The sequence below is a fragment of the Anolis carolinensis genome, unplaced genomic scaffold (genome assembly GCF_035594765.1).
Source record: "Anolis carolinensis isolate JA03-04 unplaced genomic scaffold, rAnoCar3.1.pri scaffold_7, whole genome shotgun sequence".
NCBI classification, from domain to species: Eukaryota; Metazoa; Chordata; class Lepidosauria; order Squamata; family Dactyloidae; genus Anolis; species Anolis carolinensis.
Genome location: NW_026943818.1, coordinates 22,956,571 through 22,979,943, shown reverse-complemented (window position 1 = coordinate 22,979,943; position 23,373 = coordinate 22,956,571). Strand labels below are relative to the sequence as shown.

Below are 23,373 nucleotides of genomic sequence, written 5' to 3'. Positions count from 1 at the left end.
CCAGCACAGCCCTCAGTCATCATTGGAGCAGGTAAGCCCCCCCACCACGTCAAGGTGGCACCTGCGGAAGGGTTTTACTTACAAGTAAAACAAGCAGTCAAAGAAGAAGAACATGCCCTGGCAGAATATGTCAAGCAAAGTGAAGAACCTGCTTTGATTGAAGTCAAAAATCAGAAACTCCTCAAAGCACAGCAGACAAAAAACCAGTACAAGAAAACCGCACTACAAACTAGAGCTGACAGCTGGCACAACAAAACACTGCATGGAAAGTTCCTTGACAAAATTGAAGGAAAAGCTGATAAGGAGAAGACCTGGCTCTGGCTCACGAATGGGACCCTGAAGAAGGAGACAGAAGGCCTGATCTTTGCAGCCCAGGAGCAAGACATCAGGACAAAGGCAATCAAGGCCAAGATTGAAAAATCAGCTGATGACCCAAAATGCAGACTCTGCAAGGAAACCGACGAAACCATGGATCATATCCTCAGCTGCTGTAAGAAAATTGCACAGACAGACTACAAACAGAGGCACAACTATGTGGCCCAAATGATTCATTGGAACCTATGCCTCAAGTATCACCTCCCAGTAGTAAAGAACTGGTGGGATCACAAACCTGCAAAGGTTGTGGAAAATGAACACGCAAAGATACTGTGGGACTTCCGAATCCAGACTGACAAAGTTCTGGAACACAACACACCAGACATCACAGTTGTGGAAAAGAACAAGGTTTGGATCATTGATGTCGCCATCCCAGGTGACAGTCGCATTAACGAAAAACAACAGGAAAAACTCAGCCGCTATCAGGACCTCAAGATTGAACTTCAAAGACTCTGGCAGAAACCAGTGCAGGTGGTCCCGGAGGTGATGGGCACACTGGGTGCCGTGCCAAAAGATCTCAGCCGGCATTTGGAAACAATAGACATTGACAAAATTACGATCTGCCAACTGCAAAAGGCCACCTTACTGGGATCTGCACGCATCATCCGAAAATACATCACACAGTCCTAGACACTTGGGAAGTGTTCGACTTGTGATTTTGTGAAACGAAATCCAGCATATCTATCTTGTTTGCTGTGTCATACAACGTCGTTGTGTCAATAATAATAATAATAATAATAATAAGAATACAGGGTTTTGGAACACAATACTCCTGACCTCACAATCGTGTTAAAAAACAAAGTATGGATTGTCGATGTTGCAATCCCAGGTGACAGTAGGATTGAGGAAAAACAACTGGAAAAGCTGACACGATATGAGGATTTAAAGATCGAATTACAAAGACTCTGGCACAAGCCAGTCAAGGTGGTCCCAGTGGTGATCGGCACACTGGGTGCAGTGCCTAAAGACCTTGGCTTGCACTTAAACACAATCAGCGCTGACACAATCCCCACCTGCCAGCTGCAGAAGGCCACCTTACTGGGATCTGCGCACATTATTCGCCGATACATCACACAGTCCTAGACACTTGGGAAGGGTCCGATGTGTGATCCAATACAACAGCCAGCAGAGTATCTGCTGTGGACTCATCTTGTTGTATTTCAAATAATAATAATAATAATAATAATAATAATAATAATAATAATAATAATAATAATGGTTGCAAGAGAAGAAGAGACCCCTTAGGTCATTTAGCCCAACCCCCTTCTGCCCTTGGGCCGTGGGGGCCGGATAAATGGCTTTGATGGGCCGCATCCGGCCCCCAGGCCTTAGTTTGGGGACCCCTGGTATAGAGGCTCAGCCCTGTCTCGTGCTTTTGGGAAGAGGCTCCGACCCCGCCACTAGCCCCGCCCTTTAGTTCTAAAAGGCCTCTCCAGAGAGGTATAGAGGCTCAGCCCTGTCTCGGGCACTTGGAAGGAGGCCCCGCCCCCACCCCTAGCCCCGCCCTCTGTGTCCCAACAAGTGCCTCAGGAGAGGTATAGATGCTCAGCCCTGTCTCAGGCACTTGGAAGGAGGCCCCGCCCCCACCCCTAGCCCCGCCCTCTGTGTCCCAACAAGTGCCTCAGGAGAGGTATAGATGCTCAGCCCTGTCTCAGGCACTTGGAAGGAGGCTCCGCCCCCTTCCCTAGCTCCACCCTCTGTGTCCCAACAAGTGCCTCAGGAGAGGTATAGATGCTCAGCCCTGTCTCAGGCACTTGGAAGGAGGCTCCGCCCCCTTCCCTAGCTCCACCCTCTGTGTCCCAACAAGTGCCTCAGGAGAGGTATAGAGGCTCAGCCCTGTCTCAGGCACTTGGAAGGAGGCTCCGCCCCCACCCCTAGCTCCACCCTCTGTGTCCCAACAAGTGCCTCAGGAGAGGTATAGATGCTCAGCCCTGTCTCGGGCTCTTGGGAAGAAGCCACGCCCACTCCTCTAGCTCCACCCCCTGTGTGTCCTAACAGGCGTCTCAGGTGCTCAGCCCTGTCTCCGGCACTTGGGAAGAGGCCCCTCCCCTCCTCTGGCCCCGCCCCCGTGTCCTAATAGGTGCCATCACCACCTCCCTGGATCGCTGCACTTTGGGAATCACTGGTTCAATCCCTTTCCCTCCCCAGAACCAGCAGCGGCGGGGGCGGGCTGACCATCACCAGCTTGCTGAAGGAGAAAGAAGGCTCGGAGGTGGCCAAGTTCACACTGGAAGAGCTCTGCCTCATTTGTAGCATCCTGAGCACGGCGGAATATTGCCTGGCAACAACACAACAGGTACAGCCTTCCTTCCATTTTGGGAAATTAGAAGAGTATTTTTCTCATACTGAAGGCAATTGTTATATTGCATTTTTGGACTCTGTTGAATTTAATAAGATCCATCTCATTACCTGTTGTGTTGGCTCTCACCCCCTGACAGCTTGAAGAAAAGCTCAAGGAGAAAGTCGACACCAGCCTCGTGGAAAGGATCAACCTGATGGGAGAGATGGATACCTTCAGCATGTATGTGGGGAGCTGGTGCAGAAAGTTGGCCCGTGCATGTAGTTAGTATCTTCTTCCATGCAAATAATTCCTGTTCCTGTTGCAGAGTCATTTCCAACAGTATCCAGCTTCTGGTGCAGGATTTGGATGCCGCCTGTGACCCGGCGCTCACCGCCATGAGCAAGGTACAGTCATATCTGTCCAACCCATTTCTCAGTACAGGATATTTCCAGATTTTAAGGATTTTGTGTGATAAGGAACAGCAGGGCATCCAAAAATATAAAAACAGGATACTTATGGTTGAGCATTCGGCTCACAGCAAGCAGAGTGTGAAGTGCCATGTGGCTGTAAATAGTTTAGAGCTTAGGAGGCAAAGATCCAGAGTTCAATATTTATAATCACAAAAGGTTTATTTACAAAAATAATAACTCAATTTCTTATGGATACTTATGGTTGAGCATTCAGCTCACAGCAAACAGAGTGTGAAGTGCCATGTGGCTGTAAATAATTTAGAGCTTAGGAGGCAAAGATCCAGAGTTCAATATTTATAATCACAAAAGGTTTATTTACAAAAATAATAACTCCATTTCTTATAGATACTTATGGTTGAGCATTCAGCTCACAGCAAGCAGAGCGTGAAGTCAGAGCCATGGGGCTGTAAATAATTTAGAGCTTAGGAGGCAAAGATCCAGAGTTCAATATTTATAATCACAAAAGGTTTATTTACAAAAATAATAACTCCATTTCTTATTGATACTTATGGTTGAGCATTCAGCTCACAGCAAGCAGAGCGTGAAGTGCCATGTGGCTGTAAAGAATTTAGAGCTTAGGAGGCAAAGATCCAGAGTTCAATATTTATAATCACAAAAGGTTTATTTACAAAAATAATAACTCCATTTCTTATGGATACTTATGGTTGAGCATTCAGCTCACAGCAAGCAGAGCGTGAAGTGCCATGTGGCTGTAAAGAATTTAGAGCTTAGGAGGCAAAGATCCAGAGTTCAATATTTATAATCACAAAAGGTTTATTTACAAAAATAATAACTCCATTTCTTAATAGTAAATAAGATAAGAACTGGGTCCTAGCTATTCTAACTCCATATCTCTAGTTTCAAAAATCTCTGGGCACATAGTCTGGACTAAATTCTGAATGAATGAAGAATGAAGAAGGCGGGGCCAGGAAGACCTCTTTCGATCATGTCTCCTGTATAAATTTAATGATATAATAATATATAATAATATTATAATATATTGTATATACATGTAACATTAATAATATTATTATAATGTAATACAGCATAATAATAATTATAATTCACTATTATAATTGTATATTTATATTACATGCAATATTACCAATAATATTGTAATATAGTCGTATAACATAATACAGTAGAGTCTCACTTATCCAACACTCGCTTATCCAAGGTTCTGGATTATCCAATGCATTTTTGTAGTCAATGTTTTCAATACATCGTGATATTTTGGTGCTAAATTCGTAAATACAGTAATTGCTACATAGCATTACTGCATATTGAATTACTTTTTCTGTCAAATTTGTTGTATAACATGATGTTTTGGTGCTTAATTTGTAAAATCATGACCTAATTTGATGTTTAATAGGCTTTTCCTTAATCCCTCCTTATTATCCAACATATTCGCTTATCCAACATTCTGCCGGCCCGTTTATGTTGGATAAGTGAGACTCTACTGTATATTGTATGTATATATACAGTAGAATCTCACTTATCCAACACTGTGTATTGAACTACTTTTTTGTCAAATTTGTTGTATAACATGATGTTTTGGTGCTTAATTTGTAAAATCATAACCTAATTTGATGTTTAATAGGCTTTTCCTTAATCTCTCTTTATTATCCAACATATTCGCTTATCCAACATTCTGCTGGCCTGTTTATGTTGGATAAGTGAGACTCTACTGTACATTTAATATTAATAATAATAATAATATGACATAATACAATGTAATAATAACTATAATTCACTATTATAATTGTATATTTATATTACATGCAATATCTATATATATAAAAGAGTGATGGCATCACGGCAGTGGACAAAACAACAAAAGTAAACACCCCACAACCTCGAAAATTGACATCACAACCCTTCATCCATGCCTCTAGGTTGATACAACAAAAAGAAAAGAAAAATAAAGTCCTAGTTAGAGGGAGAGGAATAATTGTTTTTATCCAATTGCTGCCAGTTAGAAGGCTAAGCTCCGCTCACTTGGTCTCCTAGCAATCCACTCAGCCCAGGGGACCCTTTACCTTAACTACCACCAATTCCTCAAGACTTTATTTCCCATACCACCATACTTCGCCACAGCAACGCGTGGCCGGGCACAGCTAGTTACTAATAATATTGCAATATAGTCGTATAATATAATATATTGTATGTATATATACTTGTAAACTGCCCTGAGTCCCCTTCAGGGTGAGAAGGGCGGGATATAAATGTCACAAATAAATAATAAATAGGTTCTGAGTTCATAACCCTTTTTGTTAGGGATAATACATTGTATATACATGTAATATTAATAATAATATTATGATGTAATACAATGTAATAATTATTATAATTCACTATTATAATATTACATGCAATATTACTAATAATATTGTGATATAGTTGTATAATATATTGTATGTATATATACTTGTAAACCGCCCTGAGTCCCCTTCGGGGTGAGAAGGGCGGTATATAAATGTCGCAAATAAATAAATAAATAATAAATAAATAAACCTTTTTTAACCTTAAAGATGGAATGCTGCATCTTTGCCTCCTAAGCTCTAAATCCTTTTCCAGCCATAACACTTCACGCTCTGCTTGCTGTGAGCTGAATGCTCAAACTATAAATATCTTGTTTTAATATTTTTTGATGATGTGCTGTATATGTAAGTCAGTTAAACTGAACTAGAATCAGCACTTTGGCCAGCTATTTGCGTTGATGTTCTTCCACATGTCATGTTTCTTTTCCAAGGCATCCTCTCTTAGGCATTTTGTACACACGAGAGTCAAGGAAGTGGGTTTCCATGTTGGAATGTGTTGTTTTTGCTTCACATTGTTTTTACAAACGCCTGGATCTATCTCTCTCCTTTCTTTGGCTCCTCACAGATGCAGTGGCAGAACGTGGAACACGTTGGAGACCAGAGTCCGTACGTCACCTCCGTCATCCTCCACATCAAGCAGAACGTCCCCATCATTCGTGACAACCTGGCCTCCACCCGGAAGTATTTCACACAGTTTTGCATCAAGTTTGCCAAGTGAGTGGCCCTGCCTTGCATTTCCATGCAGTCATGACCTTGGAGGTGTCTACGGACAACACCAGCTCTTGGGCTTAGAAATGGAGATGAGCACCAACCCGCAGAGTCGGACACAATTTTATTTATTTAATACATTTATATCCTGCCCTTCTCACCCCGAAGGGGACTCAGAGCGGCTTATAAAATAAATTTACATACGTGTTGGTGGTGGGAATTGTAAATGTTTTGTATGTCTACGGTATGTATTTTTTGTGTTTTAAAAAATAAACATTTATTTAAAAAAAAAACTTAAATTTACATACAATATTATGTTATTACCATAGCACAATACCGGCAATAAATTACTATATTGTATTATATCAATATATTGTAATATTATTAGTAATATTACATGTAATATATAATATATAATTAATATTATTATATAGTATTATTAGTATTGTATTACAAAATCTATATATATAAAAGGGTAATGGCATTTCGGCCTAGGACAAAACAACAAAACCACCCATCCCAGAAACACTAAACTTGGCAGCACAACCCCTCATCCATGCCTCTACGTTCATACAACAAACAGCTCCAGCTACTCCAGGAAACAGCCAGGCTTTGAGACTGCAAGGCTATTCACTGCTATTCCACCTGGCCAACAAAGGATTCCCATAAACCACAGCAACGCGTGGCCGGGCAAAGCTAATCTATATATATAAAAGGGTAATGAAATTTTGGCCTAGGACAAAACAACCAAACTACACACCCCAGAAACACTAAACTTGGCAGCACAACCCCTCATCCATGCCTCTACGTTCATACAACAAAAAGAAAAGAAAAATAAAGTCCTATTTAGAGGGAAGGAATAATTGTTTTTATCCAATTGCTGCCCACTTGGTCTCCTAGCAATCCACTCAGCCCAGGGGACAGGCAGAGTTAGGCCTCACTTAGGCCTCTTCCACACTGCCTATAAAATACAGATTATCTGATTTTAACTGGATTATAAGGCCCTTCCACACAGCTATATAACCCATTTATAATGGACTTAATGTCAGGGGAAAACCTTTACCCTTTACCTTAACTACCACCAATTCCTCAATAGTTTATTTCCCAGACCACCATACTTCGCCACAGCAACATGTGGCCGGGCACAGCTAGTCATATTATTAATATTATATGCATATACAATATATTATAATATTATATACAGTAGAGTCTCACTTATCCAAGCTAAACAGGCCGAAAAGCTTATTACACATCAAATTAGGTTATAATTTTACAAATTAAGCACCAAAACATCATGTTATACAACAAATTTGACAGAAAAAGTAGTTCAATAGGCAGTAATGCTACGTAGTAATTACTGTATTTACAAATTTAACACCAAAATATCACGAGTTATTGAAAACATCGACTACAAAAATGCGTTCGATAATCCAGAACGTTGGATAAGCGAGTGTTGGATAAGTGAGACTACTGTAATATTACATGTAATATATAATATATAATTAATATTATTATATTGTAAAGGTAAAGGTAAATGTTTTCCCTTGACGTTAAGTCCAGTCATGTCTGAGTCTGGGGGTTGGTGCTCATCTCCATTTCTAAGCCGAAGAGCCGGCATTATCTGTAGACACCTCCAAGGTCATGTGGCTGGCATGACTGCATGGAGCACCGTTACCTTCCCTCCGGCGCAGTACCTATTGATCTACTCACATTTGCATGTTTTTGAACTGCTAGGTTGGCAGAAGCTGGAGCTAACAGTGGCCGCACTTTAACGCACTTCACTACTGGTGCTCCTTGTTATTATATTGCATTATTAGTATTATATTTTATTACAAAATATTAATATTATATCCATATACAATATACTATAATATTTTGTATTATTGTAAATTATATTGTGTGTGTATATATATATATATATGCATGTGTGTGCATATATACAGACATACATATATGCATATATACATATATACATATACACATACATATATATGTTGGACTTAATGTCAGGGGAAAACCTGGACCTCACCAAGAAGAGCCATTACCAGCTCTCATCCCATGGGTTCCTCTGTCAACACTTGGCAAAAATGCAGTGTATACATTTCTTCTTTTCCTCTCCCCACAGCTCCTTCATCCCCAAGTTTATCAACCATCTCTTCAAGTGCAAGCCGATCAGCATGGTGGGGGCAGAGCAGGTGAGGAGGAGGAAGAAACACCTGTCGGGGCCTGTTGCGGGCTGAACTCTGCCCCAAACGCGCAGGCGCACCTGTCCGCCGCTCATCCCCTTCCCCGGCATCCTTGCGTTGTCCTTTGTGTGGCGACACAGCCGTGTCAAGCCAGGCTGACAGCTGCCGATCGCGGCCACAGCTGCTTGACTACATTCAAGTTCTGAATTGAAAATTTTACAGGGACTGTGTACTGGACCATTGGCTCACTTGCACCAGTACATACTCCTGTTCTTGTCTATCCATCTAAGTAAGCAGAGATAGGAATTAAAGCCTTTGTACGGTGTGGGAAAAACGTTTTCCGGGTCCAGAAATGTTTCTGGAGTATCTGCATCTTTGCATAGGACAGTGGTTCCCAACTTATTTGGCCTACCTCCCCCTTTCCAGAAAAAATATTACTCAGCGCCCCCTGGAAAGGGGGCGTGGCTTAGAGGGGTGGGCGTGGCTCCTGCTCAAGAGGGCGGGGCTGAGCCTCTCCCCTAGTCCAAGATGCAGGGCTGGGAGGGGGAAGTGGGTGTGGCCAGGACTGGGATGGGCGGAGTTACGAGCTCTGAGGCAGGGCTGAGCCTCTATCCCTGTCCTGCGGCACCTCCCAGGACATAGAGGAGGGGGCGGGGCCTCTTCCCAAGTGCCTGACGGGGCTGAACCTCTATACCTCACCCACGTGTTCTAACAAGTCCCTCAGGGGAGGAGGAGAGCATGCGAACAAAACCATAATGAAGACTCTGAAGATCGGGCTGCAAAGATTCCAGCACAAGCCAGGGAAGGTGGTCACACTGGGTGCAGCACCTCAAGACCTGCTCTTACTTACTCCATGGAGTGATGCATGGTCCCCTCTGCTGTCCTCTTCCTCCTCCTCTTGGGAAGAGGCCCCTCCCCCGCTCTTATCCCTGCCCTTTAGCCCTAAAAGGCCTCTCAGGAGAGGTATAGATGCTCAGCCCTGTCTCAGGCTCTTGGAAGGAGGTCCCGCCCCCTTCCCTAACCCCACCCTCTGTGTCCTAACAAGCGCCTCAGGAGAGGTATAGATGCTCAGCCCTGTCTCAGGCTCTTGGAAGGAGGCCCCGCCCCCTTCCCTAACCCCACCCTCTGTGTCCTAACAAGCGCCTCAGGAGAGGTATAGATGCTCAGCCCTGTCTCAGGCTCTTGGAAGGAGGCCCCGCCCCCTTCCCTAACCCCACCCTCTGTGTCCTAACAAGCGCCTCAGGAGAGGTATAGATGCTCAGCCCTGTCTCAGGCTCTTGGAAGGAGGCCCCGCCCCCTTCCCTAACCCCACCCTCTGTGTCCTAACAAGCGCCTCAGGAGAGGTATAGATGCTCAGCCCTGTCTCAGGCTCTTGGAAGGAGGCCCCGCCCCCTTCCCTAACCCCACCCTCTGTGTCCTAACAAGCGCCTCAGGAGAGGTATAGATGCTCAGCCCTGTCTCAGGCTCTTGGAAGGAGGCCCCGCCCCCTTCCCTAACCCCACCCTCTGTGTCCTAACAAGCGCCTCAGGAGAGGTATAGATGCTCAGCCCTGTCTCAGGCTCTTGGAAGGAGGCCCCGCCCCCTTCCCTAACCCCACCCTCTGTGTCCTAACAAGCGCCTCAGGAGAGGTATAGATGCTCAGCCCTGTCTCAGGCTCTTGGAAGGAGGCCCCGCCCCCTTCCCTAACCCCACCCTCTGTGTCCTAACAAGCGCCTCAGGAGAGGTATAGATGCTCAGCCCTGTCTCAGGCTCTTGGAAGGAGGCCCCGCCCCCTTCCCTAACCCCACCCTCTGTGTCCTAACAAGCGCCTCAGGAGAGGTATAGATGCTCAGCCCTGTCTCAGGCTCTTGGAAGGAGGCCCCGCCCCCTTCCCTAACCCCACCCTCTGTGTCCTAACAAGCGCCTCAGGAGAGGTATAGATGCTCAGCCCTGTCTCAGGCTCTTGGAAGGAGGCCCCGCCCCCTTCCCTAACCCCACCCTCTGTGTCCTAACAAGCGCCTCAGGAGAGGTATAGATGCTCAGCCCTGTCTCAGGCTCTTGGAAGGAGGCCCCGCCCCCTTCCCTAACCCCACCCTCTGTCCTAACAAGCGCCTCAGGAGAGGTATAGATGCTCAGCCCTGTCTCAGGCTCTTGGAAGGAGGCCCCGCCCCCTTCCCTAACCCCACCCTCTGTGTCCTAACAAGCGCCTCAGGAGAGGTATAGATGCTCAGCCCTGTCTCAGGCTCTTGGAAGGAGGCCCCGCCCCCTTCTCTAGCTCCGCCCCCTGTGTCCCAATAAGTGCCTCAGGAGAGGTATAGATGCTCAGCCCTGTCTCAGGCTCTTGGGAAGAAGCCACGCCCACTCCTCTAGCTCCGCCCCCTGTGTCCTAACAGGCGCCTCGGGCTCAGCCATGTCTCCGGCACTTGGGAAGAGGCCCCGCCCCTCCTCTGGCCCCGCCCCGTGTCCTAATAGGTGCCATCACTTTGGGAGTCACTGGCATAGGGCATTCCCGTCTCACAAGGCTTCTCGTGTCCCTTTCAACGGAAGCTGTAACTCTGCCGTTTTCTCCATGTGACGCAGCTCCTGCTGGACACTCATTCTTTGAAGATGGTTCTGCTGGACCTGCCCTCCATTGGGTCCCAAGTGGTGAGGAAGGCACCTGCCAGCTACACCAAGATTGTGGTCAAGGGCATGACCCGGGCGGAAATGATCCTCAAGGTAATAATAATAATAATAATAATAATAATAATAATAATAATAATAATAATAATAATACATCACACAGTCCTAGACACTTGGGAAGTGTCCAACGTGTGGTCAAATTCAACAGCCAGCAGAATGTCTGCTGTGGACTCATCTTGTTGTGTTTCAAATAATAATAATAATAATAATAATAATAATAATAATAATAATAATAATTTATATTCCACCCTTCTCCCTGAAGAGACTCAGAGCGGATGACAGTACAGTAGAGTCTCACTTATCCAAGCTTCACTTATCCAAGGTTCTGTATTATCCAAGGCAGTCTGCCTTTTAGTAGTCATTGTTTTTGTAGTCAATGTTGCCATGTTTTGGTGCTCAGTTCGTAAATACAGTAATTACTACATAACATTACTATGTATTGAACTGCTTTTTCTGTCAATTTCTTTTAAAACATGATGTTTTGGTGCTTAATTTGTAAAATCATAATGTAATTTTATGTTTAATAGGCTTTTTTCTTAATCCCTCCTTATTATCCAAGGTTTTCACTTATCCAAGTTTCTGCTGGCCCGTTTCTGGATAAGTGAGACTCTACCGTATATACAAACACAGGCAAATATTCAATGTTACAATGAGACACACATATACAGACAAAGGCAAAGGCTTCTCCTTTCATTTCTGGCTCTGGAGACTCTGAGGGAGATACTCTTCTCCATTTCCAAGCCTGCGTTGTCACCTCCTCGTCGATGGGGCATCTTTTTGCCTATTTCTGCCGAAGTGATACCTATTGTCTCACATTTGCATGTTTCCGAACTGCTAGGTTGACGGGAGCTAGGGCTAACAGCGGGAGCTCACCCCGTCCTGTGAATTGAAACTGCTGGACCTTCAGATCAGCAGTTCAGCAGCACAAGGGTTTAACTCAGTGGTTCCCAAGGTGGGTGCTACCGCCCCCTGGTGGGCGCTGCAGTGATCCAGGGGGGCGGTGATGGCCACAGGTGCACTTGGGGGCGGGGTCAGGGGAGGGGCGGGGCCTCTTCCCAAGTCCCGGAGATAGGGCTGAAGCAACTTTTAGGAGACGGGGGCGGAGCTAGAGGAGTGGGCGTGGCTTCTTCCCAAGAGCCTGAGACAAGGCTCAGGATCTATATCTCTCCTGAGGTGCCTGTTAGGACACAGAGGGCGGAGCTAGGAAAGAGGGTGGGGCCTCCTTCCAAGAGCCCGAGACAGGGCTGAGCCTCTATACCTCTCCCGAGAGGCCTTTTAGGACTAAAGGACGGGGCTAGGGGTGGGGGCGGGGCCTCTTCCCAAGACTGCGAGACAGGGCTGAGAATCTATACCTCTCTTGAGGTGCTTTTTGGGACACAGAGGGCGGAGCTAGGGAAGGGGGTGGGGCCTCCTTTCAAGAGCCTGAGACAGGGCTGAGCCTCTATACTTCTGAGAGGCCTTATAGGACTAAAGCGCGGGGCTAGGGGTGGGGGTGGGGCTTATTCCCAAGAACCTGAGACAGTGCTGAGAATCTATACCTCTCCCAAGGTGCTTTTTGGGACACAGAGGGCGGAGCTAGGGAAGGGGGTGGGGCCTCCTTCCAAGAGCCTGAGACAGGGCTGAGCCTCTATACTTCTGAGAGGCCTTATAGGACTAAAAGGTGGGGCTAGGGGTGGGTGCGGGACCTCTTCCCACGGCAGGGCGCTTGTTAGAACACAGGGGCGGGGTATAGAGGTTCAGCCCCATCAGGCACTTGGGAAGAAGCCCCGCCTCCTGTGTCCTGGCAGGCACTGCAGAACAGGGATAGAAGCTCAGCCCTACCTCAGAGCTCGTAACTCCGCCCATCCCAGTCCTGTCCCCGCCCATTTGTGGCCCCGCCCACGTCCCCCTCCCAGCCTGCATCTTGGACTAGGGGAGAGGCTCACCCCACCCTCTTGAGCAGGAGTCACGCCCACCCCTCTAAACCACACCCCCTTTCCAGGGTCATATTTTTTTCTGGAAAGGGGGCGGCAGGCCAAATAAGTTTGGGAACCACTGGTTAAGGCATTTGTGTGAGAAGGAGAGCCCCGCAATGGCAAAAAGCCTGAGCTGTTAGAAGGCAGTTAGCCACACATGTTCCTCATTCAGGCTGGGATCTGGATCGGAAGGCAGCTCTCGGTACAAGAAAACATTGCTGCGGCCCCGTATATTATTAGGCGAAGGTGGGGCCCTTTGGCGTGCCTGGAGCATGTGTCACTGGGTGTCTGCCCATACCTTGCAAACATAGCCCCCCTTCCCGCCACAAGCCTCCCCTTCCTCCCGTAATTTTGATGAATCATCTCTTTTTTCAAAAAATGTTTACTTTGCTCCTATGAACAAGAACATTCATACAAGGCAAGGCTGTGGGAGAATCTTTGAAAAGTCCACACACATATACACACAAACACCATCTGTCTGCCGATGCAACAGGCCTGTGGCTCATTTTTACGAGATGCCACCGTAGCTCCCTAGAGCTGCCCTTTGCAGACTCGATCCCCGAATTGCCATTCTGCAATGGAGGTGAGGTTTTGGATGCTCCTCTTCCTCCTTTTTCGAGTGAGATCATTTTCTGTGTACCATGTTTTCCCGAAAACAAGACAGTGTCTTATATTAATTTTTGCTCTCATAGATCTTATTTTCAGGTGATGTCTTATTTTTCCATGAAGAAGAATTCATATTTATTGTTGAACAAAAAAATGAACATTTATTATATACTAGCTGTGCCCAACTACGCATTGCTGTGGCATAGTCTGGTGGTTAGGAAGCAGCCTGGCTTTGAAGCTGCAAGGCTGTTCAGTGATATTCAAAGTGGCCAACAGAGGATTTATTTATTTATTTATTTGCAGCATTTATATTCTGCCCTTCTCACCCCAAAGGGGACTCAGGGCGGATCACATTACACATATAAGGCAAACATTCAATGCCTTAACATAGAACAAAGACAAACGCAGGCTCCAAGCTGGCCTCGAACTCATGACCTCTTGGTCAGAGTGATTTGTTGCAGCTGGCTGCTCACCAGCCTGCGCCACAGCCTGGATCCCCCTGGTTAGGAAACAGCCTGGCTTTGAAGCTGCAAGGCTGTTCCATCATGACAACATTTTTTAAAAGTGGTGTTAGGCTCCACATACAGCTATGAGGTCCTCTGGATAATGTAGTTGTTTCAGTTCGCCGGAAGTCTCTGCGCATGCGCGATAAGCAATGAGGGGTTTTCTGTTATTTGGACTTTATTTTTCTAGTTTTTTTTTATTGAAAGACATAGATTGGATGTCTATGTCTTTTGTGGCCAAATTTGGTATGATTTGGTCTAGTGGTTTTGTTGTTTACTCCATGGGAAAAATGCACATTACATTTTTATATATATAGATTGTTCAGTAGTTGTCATCACAAACCAGCATAACCAGACAAACTGTGAATCCTATTGAGAATGTTTTGTTCCTACCATTATTTCCATGTACAACAATCTATGGTACGTACATAGATTGGTGTTCTGTTCAGTGGGCATGCTTCCAAACAAAAACTTTGCTAGGTCTTACTTTCAGGGAAGGCCTTATATTTAGCAACTCAGCAAGTCTTATTTTCGGGGAAACAGGGTATGTAAGCTGTGGTTCTTCAGTGTTGTCTCTGTGAAAGGACACGTTTCATTCAGTGTGCCGAGACCCCTCTTTGACACAGGTTAGCTGAGATATCTAAGTGATCTCCATCAGCTTGGTGCAACTTGGTGCTCCTTTGCTGGTTCTTCACAAGGGTCATCTCAGCAAAACCCACGTTGAGGTCTGATGATCCCTTTTCTGACTTGAGAGCAATTTTCTAACTTGAGAGCAATTTTCCGTCCCTGCAGGTTGTCATGGCCCCGCATGAACCCGCCATCGTCTTTGTGGACAACTACATCAAGCTCCTAGCTGACTGCAGCACGGACACGTTCCAGAAGATTCTGGACATGAAGGTGAGAATCAAGAGACACTCAGCGGCTTTTGAATGGGCAGGCTGGAGATACGTTCACGACTGTGTCACAGCCACCCATTTCTCTGACTCTTCTGTCCCTTTCCTCCCGGTAGGGTTTGAAGCGGAGCGAGCAAAGCGCCATGTTGGAATTGTTCCGCCAGAGGCTGCCGGCCCCTCCTTCGGGGCCCGAAAGTGCCAGCTTTGTCTCCCTGACGGCCCCAACGCCCGAGCAGGAGTCCTCGCGCATCCGGAAACTGGAAAAACTTATCAAGAAAAGGCTCTAGAGGTTCTCCCTTTTCCTCTTGTTTTTTTCCCCCTCAACAAAAAGATGCTGCTGGTAACCAGGGCTCTATTTCCTCTAACTCACGGGAGCATATTTTAGTTGGTATCATCTTGATGCTGCTGGTAACTGGGGCTCTATTTCCTCTAACTCACGGGAACCTATTTTAGTTGGTATCATCTTGATGCTGCTGGTAACCAGGGCTCTATTTCCTCTAACTCACAGGAGCATATTTTAGTTGGTATCATCTTGATGCTCCTGGTAACTGGGGCTCTATTTCCTCTAACTCACAGGAGCATATTTTAGTTGGCATCATCTTGATGCTCCTGGTAACTGGGGCTCTATTTGCTCTAACTCACGGGAGCATATTTTAGTTGGCATCATCTTGATGCTCCTGGTAACTGGGGCTCTATTTCCTCTAACTCACGGGAACCTATTTTAGTTGGTATCATCTTGATGCTGCTGGTAACCAGGGCTCTATTTCCTCTAACTCACAGGAGCATATTTTAGTTGGCATCATCTTGATGCTCCTGGTAACTGGGGCTCTATTTCCTCTAACTCACAGGAGCATATTTTAGTTGGTATCATCTTGATGCTCCTGGTAACTGGGGCTCTATTTCCTCTAACTCACAGGAGCATATTTTAGTTGGCATCATCTTGATGCTGCTGGTAACCGGGGCTCTATTTCCTCTAACTCACAGGAGCATATTTTAGTTGGCATCATCTTGATGCTCCTGGTAACTGGGGCTCTATTTCCTCTAACTCACAGGAGCATATTTTAGTTGGTATCATCTTGATGCTCCTGGTAACTGGGGCTCTATTTCCTCTAACTCACAGGAGCATATTTTAGTTGGCATCATCTTGATGCTGCTGGTAACCGGGGCTCTATTTCCTCTAACTCACGGGAGCATATTTTAGTTGGTATCATCTTGATGCTGCTGGTAACCGGGGCTCTATTTCCTCTAACTCACGGGAGCATATTTTAGTTGGTATCATCTTGATGCTGCTGGTAACCGGGGCTCTATTTCCTCTAACTCACGGGAGCATATTTTAGTTGGCATCATCTTGATGCTGCTGGTAACCGGGGCTCTATTTCCTCTAACTCACGGGAGCCTATTTTAGTTGGTATCATCTTTGAAGATCCACACGTTACACCATAACCCATTGTGGGAGCAATAGTTCAAAGTATATTTATTACATATATGTACAGTACTGTAAAACAACACCAAGATTGGGAACTGAGTGCTTGGTACCAACTTCAGTGGCAGTGGGGTATTTACTTAACCATTGTCTTGAACGAAACTGTCTCAGATCGCTGTCCGCCAAACAGCAACACACTGAGACCCTGCCTTAATAATAATAATAATAATAATAATAATAATAATAATTATTATTATTATTATTATTATTATTATTATTATTATTATTATTTCTTATACCCTGCAGCTTACATGGGACAAAGCCCTGATTACCTATCCTTTGAATACACTCCTCATCTTCCGAGACATGGTACTCCGCATCACTCTCTCTTTCTTGTTTTTGTGGCTATTTTTCCATCTTAATAACTGTTTTTGTTGGCGACCCTTCTCTTCTCTGCCTGTTGGCACCTTAGTGGACCCACAACATTGTTTTCAGGCTATTAGTTGCCAGTCCTGAATGCGAACAGCCTTCTTCCTTGCCCGGAGTCCTCTCACGCCTTCCTTTGGCCCTTTGATCCACTTCATTTTCAACCTGGGCGAGGACAGTGTTTACACTTGATATGGATCAACCTCCATCGCCTACATCAAGGCGGGTGTGACTTTTGTGCCACCTTGGATTTACGAGCCGCCTTTCACTGCAAACTAGCTTCGAAAAAAACAGTGTCCTTTCCCTCCGTCCTTTGCATTGCAAATATTTTAGGCACTAAAACAGAGGACCCGCGAATGTAAATTAGGAACCCTCCGGTAGCTATGTAAATTGCTTCTCTTCCTTCCCCTGTTTTTGTCCTTGTTGTTGGATAAACTAGCAGAAGAAAACTCCATTTCCTTATTTATCAGAACCTTCCCAGTCTCAGCGTGAGGAGGAAGTCTCAAGTTGTACATTTTCTATCAAAAATAAAAGAACTCTTCTGCTCGTGGGCTCGTTTTGCCTTTTGGCCAATCTAAATCATCCTTATTGCAGTATTTGTCTTGTCAGAAGCAAGTTTAGGGTACAAGTATAACATATTTTAAAAACTTGGCATTATATTTGATTTCCTTTGACTAGAATCTGGCCACTTGGAGCGCCTCTGGTGTCACCGTTGTGTATGTGGCGGGGCTGAGACCACATTGTCGTAAGTGGTTTGTGCTTTGCTCCTCTCCACGGTCGCATGTTGTGGACTCTACTTTGTGGCCCCATTTCCTAAGATTGGCTCTGCATCTCGTGGTGCCAGAGCTCACTCTGTTCAGCACCTTCCAAGTCCGTGTGCCCAGGAGGGCGTGTCTCATCCAGTTCTGGGTTTTAGCCTGCCACTTTTGGACTCTAGCTTGCGGAGATGTTCCTGTGAGTGATTCCCAAAGTGGGCGCTACCGCCCCCTGGTGGGCGCTGCACCGATCCAGGGGGGTGGTGATGGCACCTATTAGGACACGGGGCGGGGCCAGGGGAGGGGCAGGGCCTCTTCCCAAGTGCTGGAGACAGGGCTGAGCACCTGAGGCGCCTGTTAGGACACAGGGGGCGGAGCTAGAGGGATGGATGTGGCCTCCCAAGAGTCTGAGACAGGGCTGAGCTTCTATACCTCTCCTGAGGGGCCGTTTAGGACTAAAGGGTGGAGCTAGGGGTGGGGGCGGGGCCTCCTTCCAAGAGCCCGAGACAGGGCTGAGCATCTATACCTCTCCTGAGGCGCTTGTTGGGACAAAGAGGGCGGAGCTAGGGAAGGGGGCGGGGCCTTCTTCCAAGAGCTTGAGACAGGGCTGAGCTTCTATACCTCTCCTGAGGCGCTTGTTGGGACAAAGAGGGCGGAGCTAGGGAAGGGGGCGGGGCCTTCTTCCAAGAGCCTGAGACAGGGCTGAGCTTCTATACCTCTCCTGAGGCGCTTGTTAAAATACAGGGGCAGGGTATAGAGGTCCAGCCCTGTTAGACACTTGGGAAGATGCCCCGCCCCCTTCTCTAGCCCCGCCCCCTCCTCTAGCCCCACCCCGTGTCCTGGCAGGTGCCGCAGGACAGGGATAGAAGCTCAGCCCTGCCTCAGAGCTCGTAACTCCGCCGATCCCAGTCCTGGCCACCCATTTGTGGCCCCGCCCACCTCCCCTCACCCTCGCAGCCCTGCATCTCTTGAGCAGGAGCTACGCCCCTCCCTCTAAGCCCCGCCCCCCTTGGGAGTTGTAGTTGCATCGATGGCACACTATGAACCCAAACAGTGATGGACATGGATCAAACTTGGCACACAGAACCCCCAGGACTAACTCAACCTACTGGAGGGGGTTTAGGGGACTGACTCACCATAGTGGGAGTTGTAGTTTTCCTATAAGCTATATGGAAAAGTTGTTTAGGGGTGTATGGCCATTTTCCAGAAGCATTCTCTCCTGACGTTTCACCCACATCTATGGAAAAGTGTGATCGCATCCAGAGCCCTAATACATTCCAGGAATTGTGACCCTACAAAAGAAGGCTTTTGGGTGTGACCCACCGAGGCATTTCTCATAAATCATTTTAGCGCTGAGTATTAAAAAAAATATTTTTAAAAGTGTAGGCCTCAGGCCTGGGTTGTGAAAACCGCTAATAAAAAATGGCTTTGGAAGGAAGCATTCAGGTCTTTGTTTCGTCCTAACAGGCTGGAACGAAAACAAAAGTCAAAAGCCTGCTGGGCATGACAGGCTCGGCAGATTGTTATTAATGGTTTTTCCCTTGATATTCGGGCAATAAAGGGAAGTTTTTGCACCGAAAAGAGTGCCGTCTTTGCATCAAGGAGAACGCCCGCTCTCCATCCGCTCTGATGGGCATCGGTATCTGCTAGAGATCTAGTTTCATCAGCGGACGACCCATCCCCGGCACAAAAATGTGGAATCATTCCTGCCGGCAGCTGCCAGCCCCGCTCCCCAGAAGCCGCATAGCTGCCAAAGCCACAGACGCCAAGGGCTCCTGGCTCCGTTTCGGCTTCTCTGGTCCAGGAGGGACCCATTAGGAATCGTCAACAGGGTTTTGGGTTTGGAGCGGCCTGACCGTGTGTTTGCTTTGGCCTTTCGAGGGTCGATGAATACACTTCCCTTTCCTAAAGTCTGGAAAACAACCCTTTTTTGGACAACCATCCTTAGAACCCCTTCGTCAGCATGGCCATTGGGAGATCCTGGGTAGTGTGGTTTTTTTAATTGGGATTATTATCTAAGACAATTACCTTCCAAGGGTCCTGGCTCAGGAGGGAAATCGGACAGAAAACTCGTGAGAGATGCGAAAAACAAAGTTTATTATCACAGCTATATCAGTTAACAGCAGTTAACAAAGAATATATACCTTTGGCTTATCGAAAATTCACCAATGGCTGAGGGTCTTCCTCACCTTCCGCACCTACTTTGGCACAAGTAATATCAATGACCTAACTTGTTTACTCTGAGCTTTCTTCTCTCCTTGGAACTTTCTGGAGTCAGGTATATGGTGTCAGTATATAGTCACAGGTATGTGCAGTATCAGTATATAGTCACAGGTATATGTGGCATCAGTATATAGTCAGGTATATGTAGGGTCAATATGTAGTCACAAGTATATATAGCATCAGTATATAGTCACAGGTATGTGCGGTATCAGTATATAGTCACAGGTATGTGTGGTGTTAGTATATAGTCACAGGTATATGTGGTGTCAGTATATAGTCACAGGTATGTGTGGCGTCAGTATATAGTCACAGATATATGTGGCGTCAATATATAGTCACAGGTATATGTGGTGTCAGTATATAGTCACAGGTATGTGTGGCGTCAGTATATAGTCACAGATATATGTGGCGTCAATATATAGTCACAGGTATATGTGGTGTCAGTATATAGTCACAGGTATATGGTGTCAGTATATAGTCACAGGTATATGTGGTGTCAGTATATAGTCACAGATATATGTGGTATCAGTATATAGTCACAGGTATATGTAGTATCATATATAGTCACATATATATGTGGCATCAGTATATAGTCACAGGTATATGTAGGGTCAATATATAGTCACAGGTATATATAGCATCAGTATATAGTCACAGGTATATGTGGTGTCAGTATATAGCCATAGGTGTGTGCAATATCAGTATATAGTCACAGATATATGTGGTGTCAGTATATAGTCATAGGTATGTGCGGTATCAGTATATAGTCACAGATGTATGTGGTGTCAGTATATAGTCACAGGTATATGTAGTATCAGTTTGTCGTGTTGGGCAAGTTTGCTCTGGATGCACCATTCGTGGGGTTCAGTGTGCTCTCTGTCTGCAGGATGAACTACAGCTCCCACTATGGTGAGTCAGTCCCCTCAAGCTCCTCCAGTATGTTCAGTGGGTCGTGGGGGTTCTGTGTGCCAAGTGTGGTCCAGATCCATCATGGGTGGTGGTCACGATGTCTCTGGATGTAGGTGAACTACAACTTCCAGAAATGAAGTTCAGTTCCCCGCAACTCGCCCGTTGCGTGCTTGGCTAGTCCCTCTTGGAGATACGCCTCTCCTTTATCACTTCACCCGGCGATTAACGTCAATGTTACGACCGCCTGGCTCTGATTCCCAGGCCGAAGGGCGTCTCTTTATTGACTCGAGGAAGGTGAAGCCGGGATGGAAGGCATTATTCACCTTCAAAGTGACTCCCATAATCTTTCATTGGTGGCCATAAAGATACAGCCGGAGGGTGTCCTCCTCTAGAGACCTGAGTGTCTTCCAAGTTCTTCTCTAAGGTCACGGTTTTTGGGCTCCAAGGCTGCTTTCGTCTGTCATATGTTGGGTCGGAGTCTTTCCATCCACTGATCCCAGTGTTCCTTACTTTGTGCAGCATCTTCGCACAATCTCAGTCTTCTCGCTCATTTCTTGCTCTACCCCATTTGCTTCACCTCAGGCGCTTAGGAGGGAACCAGGAACGTTGTACATGCAAAGACCTGCGTTCTACCATCACAATTCTTTTCGCTCATCAGTTGGTGGGTTTTTTTGTTTGTTCATTTCATACATCTGAACAGGACCTCCCCGGACAATGTTAACATTCAAACTAATTCATAAAGGGAGAAGATACATTTGGACAGGTAAGCCGCACCAGAACTCTTAGGGCTTTAGGTAGGGGGCGTGGCTTACAAGGGTGGGTGTGGCTCCTGCTCAAGAGGGCGGGGTTGAGCCTCTCCCCTAGTCCAAGATGCGGGGCTGGTTGGGGAAGGTGGGCGGGGCCACCAATAGCCGGCCAGGACTGGGATGGGTGGAGTTACGAGCTCTGAGGCAGGGCTGAGCTTCTATCCCTGCCCTGCGGCGCCTTCCAGGACATAGAGGAGGGGGCGGGGCCTCTTCCCAAGTGCCTGATGGGGCTGAACCTCTATACCCCACCCGCGTGTTCTAACAAGTGCCTCAGGGGAGGAGGAGAGTGCAAACAAAGCCATAATGAAGACTCTGAAGATCGGGCTGCAAAGATTCCAGCACAAGCCAGGGAAGGTGGTCACACTGGGTGCAGCACCTCAAGACCTGCTCTTACTTACTCCATGGGGTAAGTGGTCCCCTCTGTTGTCCTCCTCCTCCTCTTGGGAAGAGGCCCCGCCCTTAGCCCTGCCCTTTAGCCCTAAAAGGCCTCTCAGGAGAGGTATAGAGGCTCAGCCCTGTCTCGGGCTCTTGGGAAGAGGCCCCACCCCTAGCCTCACCCTTTAGTCCTAAGAGGCCTCTCAGGAGAGGTATAGAGGCTCAGCCCTGTCTCGGGCTCTTGGAAGGAGTCCCCGCCCCCTTCCCTAGCTCCGCCCTCTGTGTCCCAACAAGTGCCTCAGGAGAGGTATAGAGGCTCAGCCCTGTCTCTGGCTCTTGGGAAGAAGCCACGCCCACTCTTCTAGCTCCACCCCCTGTGTCCTAACAGGTGCCTCAGGTGCTCAGCCCTGTCTCCGCACTTGGAAAGAGGCCCCGCCCCTCCTCTCGCCCCGCCCTGTGTCCTACTAGGTGCCATCACTGCCCCCCCCCCCCGGATCGCTGGATTCGCCCACTTTGGGAATCACTGGTCTATGGTATCAAGAGGTCCAAGAGAACCAACAGAACATACTCCCCATGTCAACTTCCCTCTGTAGATCATCTACTACGGAGACCAAAACTGTCTCAGTTCCGTGGCCCAGTCTAAAGCCAGACAATCCGCTTCTTCCAACTGAGAATATTAAGAGGAAAAATACGCCGCGATTGGCGTGAGGTCTGCCCAAGCCAAAGTCCCACATCCAGCATTTATTCCGGGGTTGCCTTCAGTGGAAACCTCCTTCCACTTTACTCAGGCCCTATAAATAGCTCAAAGAGGAAACTGGGAAAAATCCCAAAAAAAAAATCCCGATATTGCTGACTCTCCGGTTTTCGGTAATTCACTGAAAAAGTGTGAATTCCCCGGTCGGCTCCCTCTCTCTCTGGCTCAGCCGAGGAGGAGGCCTGGTTTTGATCTCGGGTTGATTTATGCGGCTGCAGATGGCTTCCATTCATGCGACAACGTTCCTGGAGGAAGGAAAGAAGGGGAAGCAGGCAGCAAACACAAAACCCTTTTCATGGAAACAGAACCAGAACACACACACACACATATATATAGTATATATATAGTCACAGGTATATGTAGTATCAGTATATAGTCAAAGGTATATGTAGCATCAGTAGTCACAAGTATATACAGTATCATATATAGTCACAGGTATATGTAGTATCAGTATATAGTCACAAGTATATATAGTATGATATATAGTCACAGGTATATGTAGTATCAGTATATAGTCACAAGTATATATAGTATATATAGTCACAGGTATATGTAGTATCAGTATATAGTCACGGGTATATATAGTATATATAGTCACAGGTATATGTAGTATCAGTATATAGTTACAGGTATATGTAGCATCAGTATATAGTATATATAGTCAAAGGTATATGTAGCATCAGTAGTCACAAGTATATACAGTATCATATATAGTCACAGGTATATGTAGTATCAGTATATAG

The 23,373-nt window shown here is 46.5% G+C and overlaps 1 protein-coding gene across 1 annotated transcript in view; it reads left to right on the top strand.

Annotated features, from left to right (window-relative positions):
• vps53 (VPS53 subunit of GARP complex) overlaps window positions 1–17,354 on the top strand; it is a 55,181-nt gene extending 37,827 nt beyond the window's left edge. Inside the window, exons 15-22 of the mRNA XM_003227880.4 lie at window positions 2,524–2,671; window positions 2,814–2,896; window positions 2,982–3,060; window positions 6,013–6,161; window positions 8,281–8,350; window positions 10,901–11,038; window positions 14,859–14,963; window positions 15,076–17,354. Coding sequence (XP_003227928.2) covers window positions 2,524–2,671; window positions 2,814–2,896; window positions 2,982–3,060; window positions 6,013–6,161; window positions 8,281–8,350; window positions 10,901–11,038; window positions 14,859–14,963; window positions 15,076–15,246 — 943 coding nt within the window. The 3' untranslated portion in view covers window positions 15,247–17,354. The remainder of the gene's footprint in view (window positions 1–2,523; window positions 2,672–2,813; window positions 2,897–2,981; window positions 3,061–6,012; window positions 6,162–8,280; window positions 8,351–10,900; window positions 11,039–14,858; window positions 14,964–15,075) is intronic.
• Window positions 17,355–23,373: the final 6,019 nt, after the last annotated feature.